Raw genomic sequence first — 23,752 nt, 5'->3', positions numbered from 1 at the left:
GCGACGGGTCTGGACTGCAGGCAGGCCAGTCTAGTACCCACACTCTTTTACTACGAAGCCACGCTGTTGTAACGTGCAGAATGTGGCTTGTCATTGTCTTGCTGAAATAAGCAGGGACGTCCCTGAAAAAGACATTGCTTGGATGGCCGCATGTGTTGCTCCAAAACTTGGATGTGCCTTTCAGCATTGATGGTGCCATCACAGATGTGTAAGTTGCCCATGCCATGGGCACTAACACATCCCCAGTAACATCACAGATGCCAGCTTTTGAACTTTGCGCTGGTAACAATCTGGATGGTCTTTTTCCTCTTTTGTCCAGAGGACACAATGTCCATGATTTCCACAAACAGTTTGAAATGTGGAATCATCAGACTGCAGTGCACTTTTCCACTTTGCGTCTGTGCATTTCAAATGAGCTCTGGCCCAGAGAAGGCAGCAGCATTTCTGGATGTTGTTGATATATCTGGATGGTCTTTTTCCTCTTTTGTCCAGAGGACATGACGTCCATGATTTACAAAAACAATTTGAAATGTGAACTCATCAGACCACAGCACACTTTTACACTTTGCATCTGTCCATTTCAAATGAGCTTGGGCGCAGAGAAGGCGGTGGCGTTTCTGTATGTTGTTGATGTATGGCTTTCGCTTTGCATGGTAGAGTTTTAACTTGCACTTGTAGAAGTAGCGACGAACTGTGTTAACTGACAATGGTTTTCTGAAGTGTTCCTGAGCCCACGCGGTAAGATCCTTTACATAATGATGTCAGTTTTTATTGCAGTGGCGCATTGAGGGATCGAAGGTCACGGACATTCAATGTTGTTTTTTTGGCTTTCCCAGTTACATGAAAAAAATTATCCAGATTCTCTGAATCTTCTGATATATACTATATACAGTGGTGGGCACACTTCCGATAATCCGATAACAGATAATTATCGAAGATAATGTTTTCATTATCGGATTATCTTTTTAGATAACTTTAAAAACCATTATCGGACCAATTATCTTCCGATTAATTTTTGTCCAGTAACTTTTAGACTGATAAACAAAGTAAACAAAGCTGAACAGCGACAAGCATTTTTAAAATTTAAAATCAGTTCAGCACCTACCTGTTAAAAGTTTTGTAACAGATGGACAGTTATACCCTCTGCTAACAGAAGAGAGCTGCTTCTATGAAAAGCGTCTCTATCCTCTGTAGACAAAGGCGAAATGACCAAAAAAAATAAATAAATAATTTCCTTTAACACCATACCGATATGCTGGCAATATCACCTAAGTCATCCAGAGGCATACATTTTTAATTTATGGTTCAAATTTTAACCAAACTAATTTTGGACAAGTTATTTAAAATTAATGAATGACTGAACCAATCAGTGTTTAGCAGAGGCACTTTTACCCAGAATCCTTTGCGATCTGTCTGTGTTTGTTACAAAACCTCAGAATTATTCAACATTAAAAGATATATGCTATATTTTAACTTCGTACAAATGACAGAATTGACATTAATGGAGTTATTCTATCAGTATTAATGTTATTTATAAACAGTGATGCCGGTAACGCGTTACTTACTAACGCGTTACTCTAATCTGACCACTTTTTTTAGTAACGAGTAATCTAACGCGTTAATCTTTCCAAATCAGTAATCAGATTAAAGTTACTTCTCCATGTCACTGTGCGTTACTATTATTTTTCATTGTGAGTCGACAGCAGCATTAAACTTGGTCTGTGGGCACGGGGTCGGGGTTCGACTGAACTGCTCACTTTCAGCGAGCTGTGAGCTTTTCATCCACGGTTTTTTGCAGCTGCTCGACTCGTCCTCACCTCTTAAAGCGCGGTGATCAGCACACCTGCACTGAGCTTTACAAAGACATTTTTATACTTTTTCCCCTCCTTTATTTAGAATTCTGAGCTGAGCCGCTCCATATCGTCTCGTTAGAAACAGCTGATCCTCCGCGACGCGTCAACAACTAACACTATTTTCCACTCAAATGCACCTAAACTCTCTTTCTGAGGACCACATGATGTGAAAACGCAATAAAACTTTCTTACCTGTAAATCTGGTCCTGTTTTCTGCATAAATAAATGTTATCCATTCTTTGTGCTCAAATGCCAAAGCAGGGGCGAATCCAGATGGAATGGGGGCGTGGGGGAGGGATGTGCCCCCCTCCCCCACAACACCCCTAGATTAAAGGTCCAGTTTTGAAGCCGTTTTTTACTACAACTACTAATATTGCTTAAAATAATAATAATTTCGACAAGTAAAATGTTTAGAGAGTTAGAATTTAATAGTTACATTTCTAAACAATGTAGGTTTGAAATTGCAAATTGCTCTCTATCAATCACAATTGCGTTGTGATTGATAGAGAGTTGGCTTTATGGCTGCTCTCAGAGTGCCTCTGTGCTGGGAGCTCTGTAGTAAACAAGCACTTCCACTTTCATGTTCAAAGACAAAAGTGTGGTCTCATTTGGGTCTGTTGTTACTTTTAATATTACTAGAAGCTATTGTGGCATTAAAACTTAAATTCGTTTTATTAGTAGTTGTAAATGTACCAGAGACAATATTGGAAGTTATCGGTTATCTGTAACTTCCTATACATTTTTGGGTGGTTTATTGTTTTATCTTTATCGAAGATAACTTTTCAGTTATCTGATTATCTGTTATCGAAGTTAATTTTTTGGTTATCTGTGCCCACCACTGACTATATATATATATATATATATATATATATATATATATATATATATATATATATATATATATATATATATATATATATATATATATATGACAAGTTTGGAAGATGATGGAATTCCTAAATTCCTTCCAACTGAATGTTAAGAAACATTGTTCTTAAACTGCTGGACTATTTTTTCAGGCAGTTGTTCACAATGTGGTGATCCTCGCCCCATTTTTGCATGTGAACAGCTGAGAGCTCATGGAGGCCATGAACGTGTCTTGCCGCTTAGCTAGTGCGCTAATACCAGAGTTCAGAGTGGCAACCTGGCCCTCCTGTTGAAGCTAGCTGCTGGCTGTGGTGGCGTATCGCCCGCTGGAATGTGTCTGCATCCCCTGCATCCATAGTTGGTCAGATCAATCTATCAGGGTTGGCTGGTTAAGCAGGCTGGACTCAAATGCAGGACACAAGCACACAGCTCAGTGGTGTAAAAGCATTTACTTGGTTCGTTAGCAGGGGTCGGTACACAGATAAGCAGTTCAAAAGAAACAACAGTAACAAAATGATCAGGCTTAGGCGTGGTCGAGGTACACTTGCAGGTAATCAAAAAACACAATGAAGCAATCAAGGCAAGGCAAGGCAAAAAACACAAGGAATTGAGCTGGAAAGATGTACAAGGCAAATCGATCTGGCGAGGGACAAAGGCAAACAGTGAGACTTATAAAGCACCCAGGTGACTAATTGCAAATCAAGAACAGGTGTGTGGAGAAGCTCCCAGAACCAGGGTATGGCCAGACAGAGAGAAACACCCACCACGAAGGGCCAAGAGAGAGAAAAGAAACAGCAGGACAGAGAAAACCTCAGTAGAAAGAGAGCAAGAGAAAGACAGATCACAAAGACAAACCAAATCAGACAGTAAAACAGAACACAACCTAAACGGACCCAAAACCTGACACCCTGGTGGAGTGGGTGGTTGCAAAGAACACCTGTACCCTCTTCGCCGTTCCTGGAATTAGTTTGAGACCTCTAGTTTAACAGGCAAGTAAGTCCCTTCAGCTGTTCCCTTGTTTGCACTCAGGGTAACGACAGCAGATCCAAGGTAGGTCTGCATGTTGATTTGGCACACGTTTTACCCCCGATGCCCTTCCTGATGCAACTCCACATTACATGGAGAAATGTGGCAGGGGTGGGGTTTGAACCAGGAACCTAACCACTTATCCACCACCCATGCTGCTTTAAGAGGTTAATTTATGCTAATGAACTGCCTTTACTAAATCCTAGTGTTCCAGCGTGTTTCTGCAAAGGGGTCTCTCACTTGTTAGTGTCTCTAGCAACTTGTTAGCGACTCTGGCAAGTGGCACGTATTTAAAAAAAAATAATACTAATAGAAAAATAAGATTAAATTGATATTCAAGTTCGAAATATTCATGTTCTATAAATCCACAGTTAATTTTCTGGTTATTCTCAAACTGTTTTCCTGCAGTATTTTGTATTAATTTCATACTAAAGTCATATACAACCTGCAGTGCTGTGTAGGGAACTGTGTATGACTGTACATTTAAATTACCACAATATCATCAGACAGACAAGACACACAGACAGATAGAAAGATAGAAAGACAGATGGATTAAAAGGACTGAAAGACACAGATCAAAAGACAGAGACAGACAAACAGGCAGAAAAACAGATGAACAGACACACAGATGGAATGACAGACAGAAAGAGGGACACAAGGACATGCAGACAGGTGCACAGAAAGAAAGGCAGACACACAGAAAGACGGGTGCACAGAGACAAAAAGAATGACATGATGAGCAGACAGACACATAGATAAAAAAGACACAGACAGACATGCAGGCAGATAGAAAGACGCACACAGAGGGGTTAAATCCCTCACGTCTTCTTGCTTTGTCCATAGAGAGCGTGGTGGAGAAGCCTCCTGAAGAATCTCCACTTCCTGAAGAACAGCCAGAGATCTCTGCAGTCAGAACCAGAATAATAGCAAACACCAAGAGGTAAGGCACAACCATGATAAGATGTGGTATGGCTGTGAGAAAAATTATATACAGAAATTCTTGTCTGCTTTAAATAATGACAATAAGAAAAAGGGCCTTTGTCATTGTATACTTAGATGAATATGTCCAAACAACAAAATTTGTCCTCTGCATTTAACTCATCCTAATTGCAGTTAGACACAATTCAACCACGAGGAGCAGCGGGCAGCCTCAGTCCAACACGTGGGACAGACAAGTGACACGATGGTATCGTCTCGGTGAACGTGCATGTCATCATTTGACAGATATGGGGCTCTTGGCCGAACTGACATGATCTCCATGTCAGCGACATGCCCCCCTGTCTGAAGCAGCAAAGCGCTCACATGAATGGGCTCACTGTCACTCTGTCACATAGCCACACTGGTACAGGCGTGTGTCCTGACTGTCAGTTAATGTCCACATGACGGACAGACCATGTGGACATTGTGATCGCGTGTCATGTGGCATCAGGCGCAGGGTAGGGTTTTTATTTTTATCTCTGTGATGGAGGCTGGGCACACGGCTGCCCATAAGTCCACCTGCACAGAGACATGCTGCATATGTCATGATGGGTGTATCAAATCAAATCAAATCAATTTTATTTATATAGCGCCAAATCACAACAAACAGTTGACCCAAGGTGCTTTATATTGGAAGGCAAAAGCCATACAATAATTATAGAAAAACCCCAATGGTCAAAACGACCCCCTATGAGCAAGCACTTGGCGACAGTGGGAAGGAAAAACTCCCTTTTAACAGGAAGAAACCTCTAGCAGAACCAGGCTCAGGGAAGGGCAGTCTTCTGCTGGGACTGGTTGGGGCTGAAGGGAGAGAATCAGGAAAAAGACATGCTGTGGAAGAGAGCAGAGATCAATCACTAATGATTAAAAGCAGAGTGGTGCATACAGAGCAAAAAGAGGTGAATAAAAAGAAACACTCAATGCATCATGGGAAACCCCCCAGCAGTCTAAGTCTATAGCAGCACAACTAAGGGATGGTTCAGGGTCACCTGATCCAACCCTAACTATAAGCTTTAGCAAAAAGGAAAGTTTTAAGATTAATCTTAAAAGTAGAGAGGGTGTCTCCCTAATCCAAATTGGGAGCTGGTTCCACAGGAGAGGAGCATGAAAGCTGAAGGCTCGGCCTCCCATTCTACTCTTACAAACCCTAGGAACTACAAGTAAGCCTGCAGTCTGAGAGTGAAGCTCTCTATTGGGATGATATGGTACTATGAGGTCCCTAAGATAAGATGGGACCTGATTATTCAAAACCGTATAAGTAAGAAGAAGAATTTTAAATTCTATTCTGGAATTAACAGGGAGCCAATGAAGAGAAGCCAGTATGGGTCAAATATGCTCTCTCCTTCTAGTCCCCGTCAGTACTCTAGCTGCAGCATTTTGAATTAACTGAAGGATTTTCAGGGAACTTTTAGGACAACCTGATAATAATGAATTACAATAGTCCAGCCTAGAAGAAATAAATGCATGAATTAGCTTTTCAGCATCACTCTGAGACAAGACCTTTCTGATTTTAGAGATATTGCGCAAATGCAAAAAAGCAGTCCTACATATTTGCTTAATATGCGCATTGAAGGACATATCCTGATCAAAAATGACTCCAAGATTTCTCACAGTATTACTGGAGGTCAGGGTAATGCCATCCAGAGTAAGGATCTGGTTAGACACCATGTTTCTAAGATTTGTGGGGCCAAGTACAATAACTTCAGTTTTATCTGAATTTAAAAGCAGGAAATTAGAGGTCATCCATGTCTTTATGTCTGTAAGACATTCCTGCAGTTTAACTAATTGGTGTGTGTCCTCTGGCTTCATGGATAGATAAAGCTGGGTATCATCTGCGTAACAATGAAAATTTAAGCAATGCTTTCTAATAATACTGCCTAAGGGAAGCATGTATAAAGTGAATAAAATCGGTCCTAGCACAGAACCTTGTGGAACTCCATACTTAACCTTAGTCCATGAAGACTCCCCATTTACATGAACAAATTGTAATCTATTAGATAAATATGATTCAAACCACTGCAGCGCAGTGCCTTTAATAGCTATGGCATGCTCTAATCTCTGTAATAAAATTTTATGGTCAACAGCATCAAAAGCTGCACTGAGGTCTAACAGGACAAGCACAGAGATGAGTCCACTGTCTGAGGCCATAAGAAGATCATTTGTAACCTTCACTAATGCTGTTTATGTACTATGATGAATTCTGAAACCTGACTGAAACTCTTCAAATAGACCATTCCTCTGCAGATGATCAGTTAGCTGTTTTACAACTACCCTTTCAAGAATTTTTGAGAGGAAAGGAAGGTTGGAGATTGGCCTATAATTAGCTAAGATAGCTGGGTCAAGTGATGGCTTTTTAAGTAATGGTTTAATTACTGCCACCTTAAAAGCCTGTGGTACATAGCCAACTAATAAAGACAGATTGATCATATTTAAGATCGAAGCATTAATTAATGGTAGGGCTTCCTTGAGCAGCCTGGTAGGAAAGGGGTCTAATAGACATGTTGATGGTTTGGAGGAAGTGACTAATGAAAGTAACTCAGACAGAACAATCGGAGAGAAAGCGTCTAACCAAATACCAGCATTACTGAAAGCAGCCGAACATAAAGATATGTTTTTGGGATGGTTATGAATAATTTTTTCTCTAATAGTTAAAATTTTATTAGCAAAGAAAGTCATGAAGTCATTACTAGTTAAAGTTAAAGGAATACTAGGCTCAATAGAGCTCTGACTCTTTGTCAGCCTGGCTACAGTGCTGAAAAGAAACCTGGGGTTGTTCTTATTTTCTTCAATTAGTGATGAATAGTAAGATGTCCTAGCTTTACGGGGGGCTTTTTTATAGAGCAACAGACTTTTTCCAGGCTAAATGAAGATCTTCTAAATTAGTGAGACGCCATTTCCTCTCCAGCTTACGGGTTATCTGCTTTAAGCTGCGAGTTTGTGGGTTATACCACGGAGTCAGGCACTTCTGATTTAAGGCTCTCTTTTTCAGAGGAGCTACATCATCCAAAGTTGTGCTCAATGAGGATGTAAAGCTATTGACGAGATAATCTTTCTCACTCACAGAGTTTAGGTAGCTACTCTGCACTGTGTTGGTATATGGCATTGAAGAACATAACAAAGAAGGAATCATATCCTTAAACCTAGTTACAGCACTTTCAGAAAGACTTCTACTGTAATGAAACTTATTCCCCACTGCTGGGTAGTCCATTAAAGTAAATGTAAATGTTATTAAGAAATGATCAGACAACAGGGGGTTTTCAGGTAATACTGTTAAGTCTTCAATTTCTATGCCATATGTCAGAACAAGATCTAAAGTGCGGTTAAAATGGTGGGTGGGCTCATTTACATTTTGAGCGAAGCCAACTGAGTCTAATAATAGATTAAATGCAGTGTTGAGACTGTCATTCTCAGCATCTATGTGGATGTTAAAATCGCCCACTATAATTATCTTATCTGAGCTAAGCACTAAGTCAGACAAAAGGTCTGAAAAATCACAAAGAAACTCACAGTAACGACCAGGTGGACGATAGAAAATAACAAATAAAACTGGTTTCTGAGACTTCCAGTTTGGATGGACACGACTAAGAGTCAAGCTTTCAAATGAATTAAAGCTCTGTCTGGGTCTTTGATTAATTAATAAGCTGGATTGGAAGATTGCTGCTAATCCTCCCCCTCGGCCCGTGCTTCGAGCATTCTGACAGTTAGTGTGACTCGGGGGTGTTGACTCATTTAAACTAACATATTCATCCTGCTGTAACCAGGTTTCTGTAAGGCAGAATAAATCAATATGTTGATCAATTATTATATCATTTACTAACAGGGACTTAGAAGAGAGAGACCTAATATTTAATAAACCACATTTAACTGTTTTAGTCTGTGGTGCAGTTGAAGGTGCTAAATTATTTTTTCTTTTTGAATTTTTATGCTTAAATAGATTTTTACTGGTTATTGGTGGTCTTGGAGCAGGCACCGTCTCTACGGGGATGGGGTATTGGGGGGATGGCAGGGGGAGAGAAGCTGCAGAGAGGTGTGTAAGACTACAACTCTGCTTCCTGGTCCCAACCCTCGATAGTCACGATTTGGAGGGTTTAATAAAATTGGCCAGATTTGTGTATGGTGACAGGACATCGGCCCTGTCAAATGCATCGACTCACAGTGAGCAGGCAGCATGCTGTACGCATCTGCACATCTGGTATTACAGCTCTGCTGATCATGATGTCTCAAATACATTATGTAAGCCATGGGAGGAAATGACACTGTATGTGTGAAATGACATTCATCATGGGCATGACAGCCTGTCCAGGTGTACGCGCTGTGCTGGACATCGATCGCACTGTACACCAGCGGCCGTTGGAGTTTTCATCACCGCCGACCTTGGCCGCACCTCAACAGCGTTGGATGGAGGGGGACAAGACACACTCGCATGTCATTCATGGTGCTCGGAGGAGCGCGACACACTCACACATCATTCATGGTGCTTGGGGGGCAGACACGCCACACTGACCACTCTTTCAGATGTCACCACCTCAACCGCACCTCGAAAATGGTATCCTGGGCACTACATTCATGCTGGCCTGCATTTTCTAAGTGCCCAGTGACTGCTATTGGAAGTTTATGTGTGGCAGCTTGACTGTAGCCGAGTGATGTTTGAATGGGCATTCGCCCACCATTCGCCCTCATTCAGCCACTGGTGTGATGGCTGACTCAATTGTAACATTCAGCCAGGGTTCAACATGGCCAATCATTTTGTGCAGCCCCTCGACCGCAGTCCGAATGGCCTGTCCTTCATACGACATGCTGTACGAGTGTTGCAACCACGTTCAGATATGAGTACGACCTCATTTTGGTGCCGTTCAATTGGGTTGCCAGCCCGGGCACAACACTAACGTGGAATGCATGTGCTGTGGTCGAACGGTTGTGCCGACTGCTGTGTGAGCCATTTGAGTGCGGCTCCAATTTTTCACGAGTGACATTCAAATACTCCTTTGTGTGCTATTTGGCCTCATTCGTGTTATGTGTGAAGGGGCCATTAACAATTTCACTGCCAAAAAAAAAAAAAAAAAAAACACTTCTATGGAATAACAAAGACATCACAGTTAAGAATAAATCTATCATCCACCCTTCTTGGCATTTCTTTAATTATAGATTTGTTTCATAAACATGGAGACATTCTCTCCTCTGAGAATTTTCTCACTGCTTCCCATTTTCCTGTACAATCTTAAGAATGTAATCTTGTATATAGTGCAATACCTTCTGGTATCATTCAGTTCATGAAATATCACATTTCTTAGAATACAAAGGTCACTATTGACTCTGATCTAATATTGATAGTTGCCTTCTTGATTTAAAAAACATGCACTAATAAGATGATGCGCAATGTTCGCCATGCTAAAATTAAATGCTGTCCAAGTGGAAACCTTTTCTGGAATGACTTGATTGATGACACCGACTGGAAGGAAGCTTGGTTTTTGCCTTTATAAATTTTGCCTTTTAAACAAAATTATGCAAAATGTGCCCTTGTAATGTTGTCTAAGCTTATGGATATAGATAATAAGTGTGCCTTTGTGATTTGGAAGAAACAATTTCTCATGAAATTTAAGACTGTTACATTGTAAATGACTTCCCAGCCAACTTCAAATCATTTATCTAATTTTCTTAGTAGGTCATATGTATTTACACAAAGGATGTATTTTGTTATTTTATTTACAACAGCAAAGCTGTTGAATTTGACAAAAATTAATTCTTTCTTGGAAACATTTCATCCAATTCCAACATTTCAATACAGATTCCTTAAAAGTAAGCAAAATTGGAATGCATTTTTTTAACCACAATATTGTTATTAACAATGTTGTCCATGACAGTACAACAGTCACATCAGTCTCACTTTACTTTTGGTTTTGTTACTTGAGTGTACTACCTGGTATTTATATATTCAAACAAGAAAATCAGAAACACAGAAAAGCAAAAAGAATAAAGTAAAAGAAAAATGAGTCAATAAAAATAAAAGAAAGTAATCAAGGATTCTCCTTTGGACTAAGGTAATTCACTTATTCACCTTGGCCTAGAATGCATGAATCTGATTCCAGAAAAAGTATGGGTGCATATATTTACTGAAACCATGGAACTGCAGAGTGTGCATCCGCAGTAGTCCACCATTTCATCTGTTAGGACTACATCCCTTGTAAAATTAATAAAAGGTCTCCAAATCTTCTCAAACAATTGTTACTTGGATTTATGGTTACTAGTGCAGTGCCCATAGGAAGTTTGCATTCCTCTTGAAAATTTGGAGCTAAAAAATTTAATTAAATTGTAATTCCCTCGAAGCACTTCCAGACACAAGTGGTTTCCTCAAACTGATGTTTATTGCAAACACAAGGTGCTTACAACAGGTATAAACCACATCGTGAAAACTAAAGAGAAAGGTAGACAAACTTTCAAACTTATGGCGAAATAAAACATAAATTAGAAAGCAAAATACAATCACAAATAAAAACATACCTCGTTGGCTGTGTGCTATCAAAAGGAATTAGATTAATTCTTCTTTTTAACTTTGTTTTTCTTGTTAAAATGTCCGTTCTTAATCAAGCTATTCTTTTCGCTGGTTTCTTCTTCTTCTTCTTGTTTAATGGCGGTTGGCAACCAGCGGCAATGGAGCATTACCGCCACCAACAGGACAGCAGCGTAGGTCAGGATTCTAACATCTCCACTGGCTTCTTCTGCAGGCTATACCACATACACGCTCACAGCGCCCTCTAGCGGTAGGGTGTAATAGTTACATTATACAACACAGACCATAAGAGGCATGGAAATTAAATGAAATAAAATAGAATGTGGCAGTTACACTCCCACCAAATCTCACAACCTTTATGTGGGATTTCCATAAACTAAACTGACAACTTTGAACATGAAACAAACTCAAAGGTTACTCTGCTTCAAGTAAAACAATAACCTTATGTACAGGTCGGTCAAGTGAAACTGTTTTAGTCATGTGTTTACCATGTCTGTCAAGTGTACTCTCACTGATCAAAAGCCCAACCTTTCTCACTTTTCCATCTTCTCCAGGGTAAACATCTATGACTTTGGCTAGTTTCCATTCATTGCGTGGAGCAAGATCTTCTTTCAGTATAACAATGTCATTAATCTTTAAGTCTCTTTTAGACACATTCCACTTCTGTCTCGATTGCAAGTTGAGTAAGTGCTCCTTTCTCCATCTGATCCAAAATTCATTCACCAAGTACTGCACTCTTCGCCATCTCCTTTGTAGATACAGGTCTTCTTTAATGAACTGCCCTGGTTGAGGTTGAATAATGGTAGACTTCATTGTCAGAATGTGATTAGGTGTTAATGGTTCGGGTCCAGTGGGATCATTTAGATGTTCTGCAGAGAGTGGCCTGCTGTTAATAATTGCCATAACCTCGTGCAAGAACGTTCTCAACGATGTTGTGTCTATTCTTCTTGCTGATTGGTCGAGGATAGCAGAAAGAACACTCCTTATTTTCCTTATCTGTCTTTCCCATGCTCCTCCCATATGACTCGCTGATGGGGGATTCATGAGGAATTCACATCCAAACGCTTTGATTTTTTCTTGATCCATGTCTTTCATCAACTTTGCAAACTCTCTCTGAGCTCCAACAAAATTGGTTCCCCTGTCACATCTCAGCTGACGAACATTTCCTCTGATGGCAATAAACAGTCATACAGCATTCATAAATGCGTCTGTACTTAGGTCATCTACCACTTCTATGTGGATTGCTCGTGAACATAGACAACTTAGTATCAATCCATATCTCTTCAGCTCTTTACATCCATCCTTAACATAAATTGGTCTGAAACAATCCATTCCAACATATGTAAAGGTGGAGTTGGTTCTGTCCTGTCAGAAGGTAAATCTCCTATCTTCTGTACTTCAGTACTTCTTCTGTACTTACAACACTTGACACATTTGTAGATGTGAGACGAGACTGCACTGCTACATCCAAGGATCCACAGTCCATTAGCTCGCAGTTCATTAGTCGTCATTCCACGTCCTTGATGCTGAACTTTCTCATGAAAATGTCTGATAAGCAGTGTAGAGATATGACTGTTTCTTGGTAGTATTGCCGGATGTTTCACATGCAGATGGAGTACAGCATGACTCAAACATCCTCCAACTCTGAGTATTCCTTCTTCATCCAAAAATGGACTCAGTTTATACAGCTTACTGTCTTTGGTCTTTGCAACTGTTTTCTTTGCTTTCAAACTCTTTATCTCCTCTGAGAATGCTTTTGTCTGAATCAGCTTGATGACTACTAGCTCAGCTTCCTTCCTTTCTTCCAAACTTGTATTCATGGCATTTCGTGTCATACCTTTGTGTTCTTTGATCTTTTGCCTCAGCCTTGCTAAAGCTTTGATTAGTCTGGACCAATCTGAAAATTTCTCGAAGCGATCTAGCATTGTCCTCTGTTCCTTTGCTTGGGTGTTGCATACAAATGCTTTCCGTAGTTCGGGATCATCTTCTCTAATCTCTCCCACCTTGACATCTCTTTCAGGTAGTCTGCTTTGCCAAAGAAACTTTGGTCCTATGAACCAATTAGATGACTTCATTTGCTCTGCAGTTAGACCACAATCTGCAGGATTGTCTTCTGAAGCAATGTGAGCCCATTGTTCTGGGGTTGTACTTGACTTGATCCTCTGTACGCGATTAGCTACAAACACTTGAAATCTTCTGGCATCATTATTTATGTAGCCAAGGACGAATGTGGAATCTGTCCAGAAGAACTCTTGTAGGTCTTGAATTTCCAGTTCAGCTCATAGTAGATCACTCACTCTGACTGCAACAACTGCCGCCGAAAGTTCAAGTCTTGGAATAGTCAGGATGCTGTTCGGTGTGACTCTTGACTTGCCCATTAGTAGACAACAGTGGACTTGGTCTTGTTGATTAATGACTCGCAAATAAGTACATTCGCCGTATCCTGAAATGCTGGCATCTACGAAATGATGTAGCTCATAGTTTTTGACTTGTCCAAAATCTGGGGGAATGATACATCTCTTGATTTATACATCAGCTAGTCTTGGCAGATCTTTGATCCATGCCTCCCACTGTAGCTTCAGATGCTCTGAAAGTTCTTGATCCCAATCCATTTTGTCTCTGCACATTTGCTGGAGAATCTGCTTGCCAAGGAGGACAAACGGTGCAATGAAGCCTAGGGGATCGTAGATTGAGGCAACCGTGGAAAGAACACCTCTTCTTGTTAGCGGATTAGCTTTGACTTGGACTCTGAATTTGAATGAGTCAGATGTAGCGCACCATTCAACTCCGAGAGCTCTTTCGATGTGTGGCAGACTTAGAGACATGTCTTGATTTTTAACTATTGCACGCTCTTCTTCTGGAATTGTTGACATAACCTTTTCACAATTTGACACAAATTTGTGGAGTCTTAACTTTCCCATGGCACATAGCTCTCTTGAGTCTTTCACAAGCTGGATAGCTTCACTTTCTGTTGAAACACTTGCTAAGCCATCATCGACATAGAAATTTCTTTGAATAAAGCGGATGGCATTCTCCTTGAACAGACTTTGTCCTTGTGCTGCTAGATGTTTCAAGCCAAAGTTGGTGCAGCCAGGGGATGATGCCGCTCCAAACAAATGGACCTTCATTCGGTAGACTGATGGTTTTGTGTCTAGGTTTCCTTGCTCCCACCATAAAAAGCGTAGGTAATCCTGGTCTTCTTCTTTCACATAGAACTGGTGAAACGTTCGCTCGATGTCACACATGAATGCGATTGACCCTTTGCGAAAGCGACAAAGAACTCCGACCAATGTGTTTGTCAAATCTGGACCAGTCAACAGATGGTCGTTGAGGGATGTGTCCTGATACTTGGCCGAACAGTCGAACACCACTCGGATTTTCCCTGGTTTGAGTGGGTGATAGACCCCGTGGTGTGGGATATACCACACTGGACTGTTGTCTAATTCTTCTTCAGAAATCTTTTCTGCATCACCTCGAGAGATTATATCATCCATAAAGTTGATGTAGTCATTGTAGTATGTTTCATCCTTTCTTAATCTCTTCTCCAAACATTTCAAGCGGTGCATTGCACATATTTTGTTGTCTAGTAACTTAGGTTTTTCATCACGAAATGGCAATGGCATTTCATAGTGGCCACTTTCACTCTGTTTGATGCCTTCTCTGAGTTTTGAGAGAAACTTGAGGTCGTCTTGAAACACGTGATTGTCGTCAATAGCCTTCTCTGAGAAATCTAACTCCAGTGCTTTCACAATTTCTGAAGGAGTGACATCCCTTAATTTAGTTCTGTTTACGTAGTGGACTTCACTGTGAAGATCAACAGAAGGATTTAGATCTGGAATAACTTTCCTCACAATGATGCGATGACTGAGACCGATGGCATCTCATAGGTCAGGCATGGACTGCTTTGCCCAACTATGCTCCAGCCGAGATCTGTACGCTGAGCGTAAGGTTCGTCCTCTTCACCTGACACAATTTCTCTTGGAAGTAAGGCTTGAGAGCAGTTATATCCAATTAACAGACGTACTTCACATTCTTGCAAAGGAGCTATTTCTGCTTGGAGATGTCTGAGATGTGGCCAAGCTCTTGCTGTCTCGTTTGTCGGAATGTGATCTTTGTTAGCCGGGATAAACTCTCGTGTGAATGTTGGCGGTAGACTGAGCCTTTTGGTGGAGTAGAAGCCACATACTTGTAAATCTTTTAGTCTTTGAGACTGGACAACTGTAACCTTTGACGTCATGGTAGACAATTCAAGTTTGACTGCTTCTTTCGTGGTGTCTAAAGATTCTGCAACTTCACTGAGAACAAAGGTTGTATCACTTTGAGAGTCCAATAAGGCGTGTGTGAGAAATTCTTGTGTGGGTTGCGTAATAGATGAAAGCCAAACAGGAATTACTGCTGATGTTTGCATCTTACACCTTTGATGTATGACTTTGTTTGTTGTAGCTGTGGTCGTTGCTTCTTGGGTTTGACCTTGATTTCTTTGGTTTGTTCTTTCAGTATTTGTCTTGTTTTGTGGTGACCTTTGTTCTTCTTTGTTACTATCTTCGTGAAGGCAGGTAGGATGTCCTTTGTCTCAGTTCTCGCAGACACTTCTGTTGTTACAGTTTTTTGAATGATGGCCATGTTTAAGGCAACCAAAACATAGCTTTTCAGTTTGAATAAACTTGACTCTGTCTGTTACAGCCTTTACCAGAAAGCTCCTGCATTTCTCAAGAGTATGTTTGGGCTTCTTGCAGAACAGACATGTTAAAGCTGTCTTCTCTTGTGAAGTTGTAGCAAATGTTTTAGCTCCAATATTTCTTTGTCTTGTAGCTCTGACTTTATCTGAATTGTCAGATTCACTTTGCTTCAGCGATTGTAGCGATGTAACATGGTTACAAGCGATCTTTGCTTCTCTTATTAGGAATGAAACAAATTGAAAGTGGGAAACTCATTGGTTTCTTCTTTGATTTCAACAACCTTGCGGTTCCAGCTAGCTGCGATCCAATCTGGTAGCTTGGAAAGAATCTTTCTGTTCTCGTTGCAGTCATTTAAGATCTCTAATGACTTGACGTGAGTCATGGCTGCTTCACAACTACATAGGAAATCTGAAAAGTCTCTGAGTTCAACACTGTCGTTTGATGTGATTTTGGGCCATGCTTGAAGCTTATCTCTGTAGGCTTTTGCAATTGAGAATGGATTGCCATATCTTTCATCTAGGATTTTCCACGCAGCAGCATAGGCAGAGTCAGTTCCAAGCAGGAAGTATCCATCCAGTGCACTCTTTGCTTGTCCACTCACATATCTGCGAAGGTAGAATATTTTCTCATTTTCTGGAATGTTCTTTTGGTCGATGAGTGTGTTAAATGAGAGCTTCCAATCACTGTATCTTAATGGATATCCACTAAAAATTGATGGTTCAGGGACAGGTATCCTACTAGCATTTAATGCACCTGCTAGAGCTTTAACAAGTTCTGCTGTACCATCATTTATAGGGGTGGTTGCAGCTTGTGTGGTGTTGTACCTTTGCAGTGGAGGAACAGTTACATGTTCAATGGCTCTTCTTTCTGTTGCTGGGTTTGTTATGACCATCTTTGGCTCTTCTGTTACACTTATTTGATCATACACTTGCATTCTTGCTTGAGCTGCACGCAGATCTTTCACCTTTTCCAAGTGCTGCAACTTTCTTTTTCTTTCAAGTGATCTTTGTAGGGCTGCATACTCTTCCTCTTGTTTAGCTTTAAACTTAGCTTCATCCTCTTCTCTTTGCATTTTCATCTTAAGCTCCTCTGCTTCTCTTTCTAAAAGTCTTTTGGTTAAGGCTTCTTGTTCTGCTGCCTTTCTTTTAACTTTAGCTTCGAGTCTTTCGATTTCTATTTGTTCAATTTCTTGTTCTTCTAACACTTTTAGAACAGCTTGACTTGCAGCTGCTTCTGCTGCAGCTTCTTGGTGTCTCACAGAGGATTTACTAGAATGCTCAGAGATGCGTGACTTACAGATAGATGAGTCAAATAGAGAGCCTACATCTGGCCAAACTTGTTCCTCTTCTGTAGGGTTCTCATCAATATAACTTGTTGCCTTGGATACAATAAACTTGGAGATCTGTATGCAGACATCTACTTTGCGACGTGTTTCTTGATCAGGAGGTGTTAGTTGGCGTAGCTCGTTGTATGCTCGCTGAACATCTGCAGAAAGGCCTGTAACATCACCAGTAATATCATTAAGCAGGTCCTCAGTTAAGGGTTCTGATTGTGACAGTGGCTGCTTAGTTGATTTGGCATATGTTCTCCATTTTTCAAAATTGTAGTTAAATCTCTGTTGAAGCCCTTTAATCCTTTTATCCTGCATTTCCTTCCCTTTCTCTGTTAATGTTCTGACTCTTGTACTTTTCCTTGGTTGGGTCCCAGGTTCTTGTGGGACTTCAGGGTTAGTAACTTCTTCCTCTTCTGTGTTAGGCTTAGGTTGCCCTTACCAAAAAATAGTATTGATAAGTATATAAAAAGTAAACTGGAAGTATACTTGAAACATACTTGCATGTACTATTTTTTGGTAAGGGTGGTCTTGGGTCTGATTTGGTTCAGTCATGTTAAATGTCAAAATTAAATAAATTTGTCATTAAATTAGTAGTAAAATGTGCCCCCCCCCTTTTTTTTTTAAACATCTCATAGTCAATTGTAAGTATGATGAAGTATCAATATAAGTATGAAATAGTTGTAATATTAATGTAACTTTTAAATGTAATAGTATTAAGAATAGAAACCCAAATAGTCTCAAATTAACATATAATGCACAGTCAATGTAACTAGTCACTGTAATAGTGTTTAGAATAGTCAAACTAACTTGTATAATGCTTAGTAGCCTTTCAGAAACATGTGAGAATAACATTAACCAAAATGCTTGAAAATAAAATGTACCAATATTAAATAAATATACTGGCCCTTTAACTTGAATACTTTAACTTAACTTATACCAGCGGGGAAGCTGTCAATAATATGAACAAATGAACCAAAATGTGCTACACAGGGCTTGTTTTGAATCACAGTTTGCTTAGTAAACTTTCAAGCTTGCCTCTTTTACTTAGACCTCCTTAACTTATGAGTGTCCAAGCTTCTTATGGCTTTATCTTGAACGTTGCCTTTCAAACTGCGCTCTCCTTTCCTCCGTGTGTACTCCCGGCTCAAGCGTCTCCTTGTAGCTCTGCCCCTTGCACGTGCTGTTCATGCCCCGACAAGTCTGCTGGTCCGTTGGTCCTGCTGCCTCGTCATGCACTTGCCACTCGCGCCGATGAACAGTCCGAGTTTTCACTGTAATTCCCTCGAAGCACTTCCAGACACAAGTGGTTTCCTCAAACTGATGTTTATTGCAAACACAAGGTGCTTACAACAGGTATAAACCACATCGTGAAAACTAAAGAGAAAGATAGACAAACTTTCAAACTTATGGTGAAATAAAACATAAATTAGAAAGCAAAATACAATCACAAATAAAAACATACCTCGTTGGCTGTGTGCTATCAAAAGGAATTAGATTAATTCTTCTTTTTAACTTCGTTTTTCTTGTTAAAATGTCCGTTTTTAATCAAGCTATTCTTTTCGCTGGCTTCTTCTTCTTCTTCTTCTTGTTTAATGGCGGTTGGCAACCAGCGGCAATGGAGCATTACCGCCACCAACAGGACTGCAGCATAGGTCAGGATTCTAACATCTCCGCTGGCTTCTTCTGCAGGCTATACCACATACACGCTCACAGCGCCCTCTAGTGGTAGGGTGTAATAGTTACATTAAACAACACAGACCATTAGAGGCATGGAAATTAAATGAAATAAAATAGAATGTGGCAGTTACATAAATAAAGGCCATCATCAGATCAATACCGCATAATAATGCCAAATACCACCACCAGACTGAATTCTAAATGAAGTGTTTTGAAATGAAATCACCACAATGCAGTGCTTTCAAATGCCATCAGTTGTAATATAAATATTAAAAATCACAGTATTTAGCACAGTGCTTTAATTTTCCCTCAAAATATTTTATTTTACAAACTATATCTTGTCATTTTTGAATGGTTTATTTATTAAACAGTAAAAACTGAACAAAAACAATTGTAAGGCCTGAAAGAAGTTTCAGTGGGATGTATTTTAGCCATAAGGTCAAGGGAGAGGTTGTCATGTTGGCTTGTTAAATACCTGAAAGACACCGAGTTCAGTGAGAGAGGATTTAGTACTGCTCTAACAGACTGATGCAGAAGGTGGCAGCAATGCAGCAATAAGGATGCTGGCTGCCATTAAATGCCACAAAAGAAGAAAGGGTGTGCTTGTTTTTAACCACTTTTTGAGAGGAGTGTGTTTCGTGTCAAAATAAAGCAATAAAATATATACATATTACATTTTTTTTAAGTTCAGATTTTTATACAATAAAATACATTATGGTTAGAGGTCCGGATGGACCGGACCGGTTCGAGCGAAGAACTCAAATCCTGGGAGCAATGACAAGAACAAGAGTGAATGAAAGGAGATTTATTTACAATAATGGATAACAGAGGATTAAATGTGCTGAAGCTGGAGATGGTGCCTGCAGAGCTGAGACAGGGCCTGCTTGCAGTGCAACCAGAGCCAGGCTTGGGAGTTAGAGAGTGGGTTGAAATCCAGGACAGATGGGATAGGAACTGGAGCCAGGTGGAACGCACAGAGCCGAGGACAGAGGAACGTTCTGAGAAGATGAGGAGAACGAAGGTGAGTGAATGCATTCGTAACACTGGAAGACTTTAACAACAGAATGTCCATAGGAGGCTTAAAGCAGGAACGCTCACAGTTCAGGAATTGTTCACAGAGGTCAGCAGCAGCGCGTCTTATGATGCAGTTCAGTTAAGCTGGACTTGGCTTCATCAATGGCTTGGAAGTTCTTAGTAGTTCTGCATAACAGGTCATACAGTTCTTGGAAATTCACAGTCACTAACAGGAGCAGAATGAGAGGTGAAAGCTCACAAACTCAGAAACGGCAGGAACTTAGCTGAATGGTGCAGAGCAGCATGCTCTGAGGCAGAGTGCAGATGAGCAGCGGCATAGCTGCAAGTTCCAAAGTGGCATTGTAGCGCAGGTAGTGGCGTTGGAGCCAGGAGACGTTGCAAACTACTGTTTGCAACTGTTTGACTGAGAGGTCAAACTACTGATTGCGAAAAATAGAGAGGCCAGGTTACCTTTGAAAGGAGCTGTGGAAAGCTCAGAAGTCGCACACAGGGTGTCTCTGGGAAATCTCTCAGAAGTCAGAGCACATGGAAGCATCGGCATGGAAGCCTGGTATGACAAGGTAGAATCAAGGTAGACTCTGGCAAAAACTGAGCTCAAACCCGGTGCTGGTGCTGGGTCTGCTGACGTTTTTCCAGATCATTGCTATACACTTTTTGCCACCAAGACACTGAGATCTATAAATGCACATTCAGTTTTGCTACAGTTATACTTCTCTGGGTCAAGAGCTATCAGAAATTAATTTTGGGTCAAACATAATTTTTTTTTATAAAATATCTTTTCAATTATGTTCTTTACCTCCTCCCCCCAAAATGTTTTATTTGCCTGCATTCCCACATGCATTGGCAATGTATTAATGTTTCTCTGGAGTCACACTTTGTACATATGTCTGGTATGTTTTTATTGTCCTTATTTAATTGCACAGGTGTAACATATGTATGCATAAGTCATTTAAATTGTAAGACTCTAAAATTACTATTTATAGACATTGTATGAGCTTTAGCACATGCTTTTTCCCACTCTTGCTCACTTAAAATTTGTGCCAAATCTTCATTCCAGAACATTAGTTTATATTTTCAATTCTCTGGTGTTAGATATCAACATATTGTTGGGAAAGTGTAGGAACACGGACCCACAACAGGGGGCGCAAATGAACGGACAATGGAGTAAGTCAAAATAACAACGCTTTACTGTTGTGAATGTGCACAACGAATACAACCAATTACAGAAATGGACAAAAGTCAATACACAAAGGTGTCGTGTGGGCAGGCTCGAAGATAGGAGACGCCTCTCCAAGGTAAGACTGGAACCACACGGCTTCCTCCGCCACAGGACCCCGGGAATACTGGAGCCGCCAAGTCCCGAACTCCCAGGTGGCCACTGCCTCCGCGTGTCGGACCTGGTACTGCTGGCGAGGGAAAAAGAACAGTTAGATGGGGGCGCGTTTGCACCCAGAACTCCGAACGGCAGGAAAGGTACCTCCACCTCTCGTTGGAACAGTAAACCAATAACTAGCTCAGTCAAAACTGTGTACTCAGTAGGCTTTGATATGTTACCTCTCTGGTAGAAACGATATCTCGGCAATGAGGTGGAGATGCCGTCCTGCTGATATACCCCACTGATGATTGCCGTCAGCTGTCTCAGGTGATGGGTGACAGCTGTCACCGAGGCTGCTCCCGTGAGGCGGCGGCGCCCTCTGGTGCCTGGAGCCTGCACTCCAGGCAGGGCGCCCTCTGGTGATGGTGGGCCAGCAGTACCTCCTCTTCAGCGGCCCACACAACAGGACCCCCCCCTCAACGGGCGCCTCCTGGCGCCCGACCGGGCTTGTCCGGGTGGCGACAGTAGAAGTCGGCCAGGAGGGCCGGGTCCAGGATGAAGCTCTTCTTCACCCAGGAGCGTTCTTCGGGACCGTACCCCTCCCAGTCCACCAGATATTGAAAGCCCCGGCCCATCCGTCGGACGTCCAACAACCGGCGCACTGTCCAAGCCGGCTCGCCATCGATGATCCGGGCAGGAGGTGGTGCCGGACCGGGTGTACAGAGGGGCGAGGTGTGATGGGGCTTGATTTTTGACACATGAAATACTGGATGGATCCGCAGTGAGGCTGGAAGCCGAAGCCTCACTGCGGCGGGATTGATGACCTTGAGAATTTTAAACGGACCTATGTACCTGTCCTGGAGTTTTGGGGAGGCCACTTGCAGTGGAATGTCCTTGGTGGACAGCCACACTTCCTGCCTGGGGCGATACGTAGGGGCCGGGGTCCGCCGCCGGTCTGCATGGGTCTTCGCCCTCATCCGGGCCTTCAGCAAAGCAGAACGGGCGGCACGCCACACCCGACGGCACTTCCGCAGGTGGGCCTGGACCGAGGGCACACCGACCTCTCCCTCAACCACCGGGAACAACGGGGGCTGATACCCCAAACACACCTCAAAGGGGGAGAGGCCGGTGGCTGATGACACTTGACTGTTGTGGGCGTACTCGATCCAGGCCAGATGAGTACTCCAGGCCGCCGGGTGCGCGGCTGTCACACAACGCAGTGTTTGCTCCATTTCTTGATTGGCCCGCTCTGCTTGCCCGTTGGTCTGGGGGTGATACCCGGACGAGAGACTGACCGTGGCCCCCAGTTCCCGGCAAAAGCTCCTCCAGACATGCGAGGAGAACTGGGGGCCGCGATCGGAGACGATGTCTGATGGTATCCCATGCAGGCGGACGACGTGGTGGACCAGGAGGTCCGCTGTCTCCTGGGCCGTTGGGAGCTTCGGGAGGGCCACGAAGTGGGCCGCCTTGGAGAATCGGTCCACTATCGTGAGGATCACGGTGTTTCCCTGGGACGGCGGGAGGCCCGTGACAAAATCCAGGCCGATGTGGGACCAGGGGCGATGAGGCACGGGCAGCGGCTGTAGCAGTCCCGGAGCCTTGTGATGGTCGGCCTTGCCCCTGGCACAGGTGGTGCAGGCCTGGATATAATCCCGGACGTCGGCCTCCAGGGACGCCCACCAGAAGCGCTGCCGGACAACTGCCACGGTTCTTCGCACCCCTGGATGACAGGAGAGCTTAGAGCCGTGACAGAAGTCCAGGACTGCAGCCCTTGCCTCTGGTGGGACGTAAAGTCTGTTCTTTGGTCCAGCCCCGGGGTCCGGGCTTCGTGCCAGGGCCTCCCGGACGGTTCTCTCTACGTCCCAGGTGAGGGTGGCCACGATAGTGGACTCCGGGATGATGGGTTCCGGTGGATCCGACAACTCCGCCTTGACCTCGTCTTCGTGTACCCGGGACAAGGCATCCGACTTCTGGTTCTTGGTCCCGGGCCGGTAGGTGATGCGGAAGTCAAAACGGCCGAAGAACAGTGACCAGCGGGCTTGCCTGGGATTCAGCCGCTTGGCGGTCCTGATATATTCCAGGTTCCGGTGGTCAGTGAAAACCGTGAATGGCACGGACGTTCCCTCCAACAGGTGTCTCCACTCTTCAAGAGCCTCTTTCACCGCAAGGAGTTCTCGGTTGCCGACGTCATAGTTCCGTTCAGCCGGGGTCAACCTGCGGGAAAAATAGGCACACGGATGAAGGACCTTATCGGTCTTCCCACTCTGGGACAGCACAGCTCCTATCCCTGAGTCCGAGGCGTCCACCTCAACCACTAACTGGCGACTAGGATCGGGCTGCACCAGAATGGGTGCAGACGAGAAGCGCCGTTTCAACTCCTTGAACGCGGCATCGCAACGATCCGACCAGGTGAAGGGGACTTTTGGTGAGGTCAGGGCTGTCAGGGGGCTAACAACCTGGCTGTAGCCCTTAATGAACCTC

General features: G+C 42.6%; 1 protein-coding gene across 1 annotated transcript in view; it reads left to right on the top strand.

Annotated features, from left to right (window-relative positions):
- The window catches only part of fer1l6 (fer-1 like family member 6), a 656,531-nt gene that overhangs the window by 87,433 nt on the left and 545,346 nt on the right, over window positions 1-23,752 (top strand). Inside the window, exon 3 of the mRNA XM_034186126.1 lies at window positions 4,590-4,686. Coding sequence (XP_034042017.1) covers window positions 4,590-4,686 — 97 coding nt within the window. The remainder of the gene's footprint in view (window positions 1-4,589; window positions 4,687-23,752) is intronic.

The sequence above is a fragment of the Thalassophryne amazonica genome, chromosome 14, assembly GCF_902500255.1.
Source record: "Thalassophryne amazonica chromosome 14, fThaAma1.1, whole genome shotgun sequence".
NCBI lineage: Eukaryota > Metazoa > Chordata > Actinopteri > Batrachoidiformes > Batrachoididae > Thalassophryne > Thalassophryne amazonica.
Note: the sequence above shows the minus strand (reverse complement) of the source record. Positions and strands in the feature narration are given on the sequence as shown.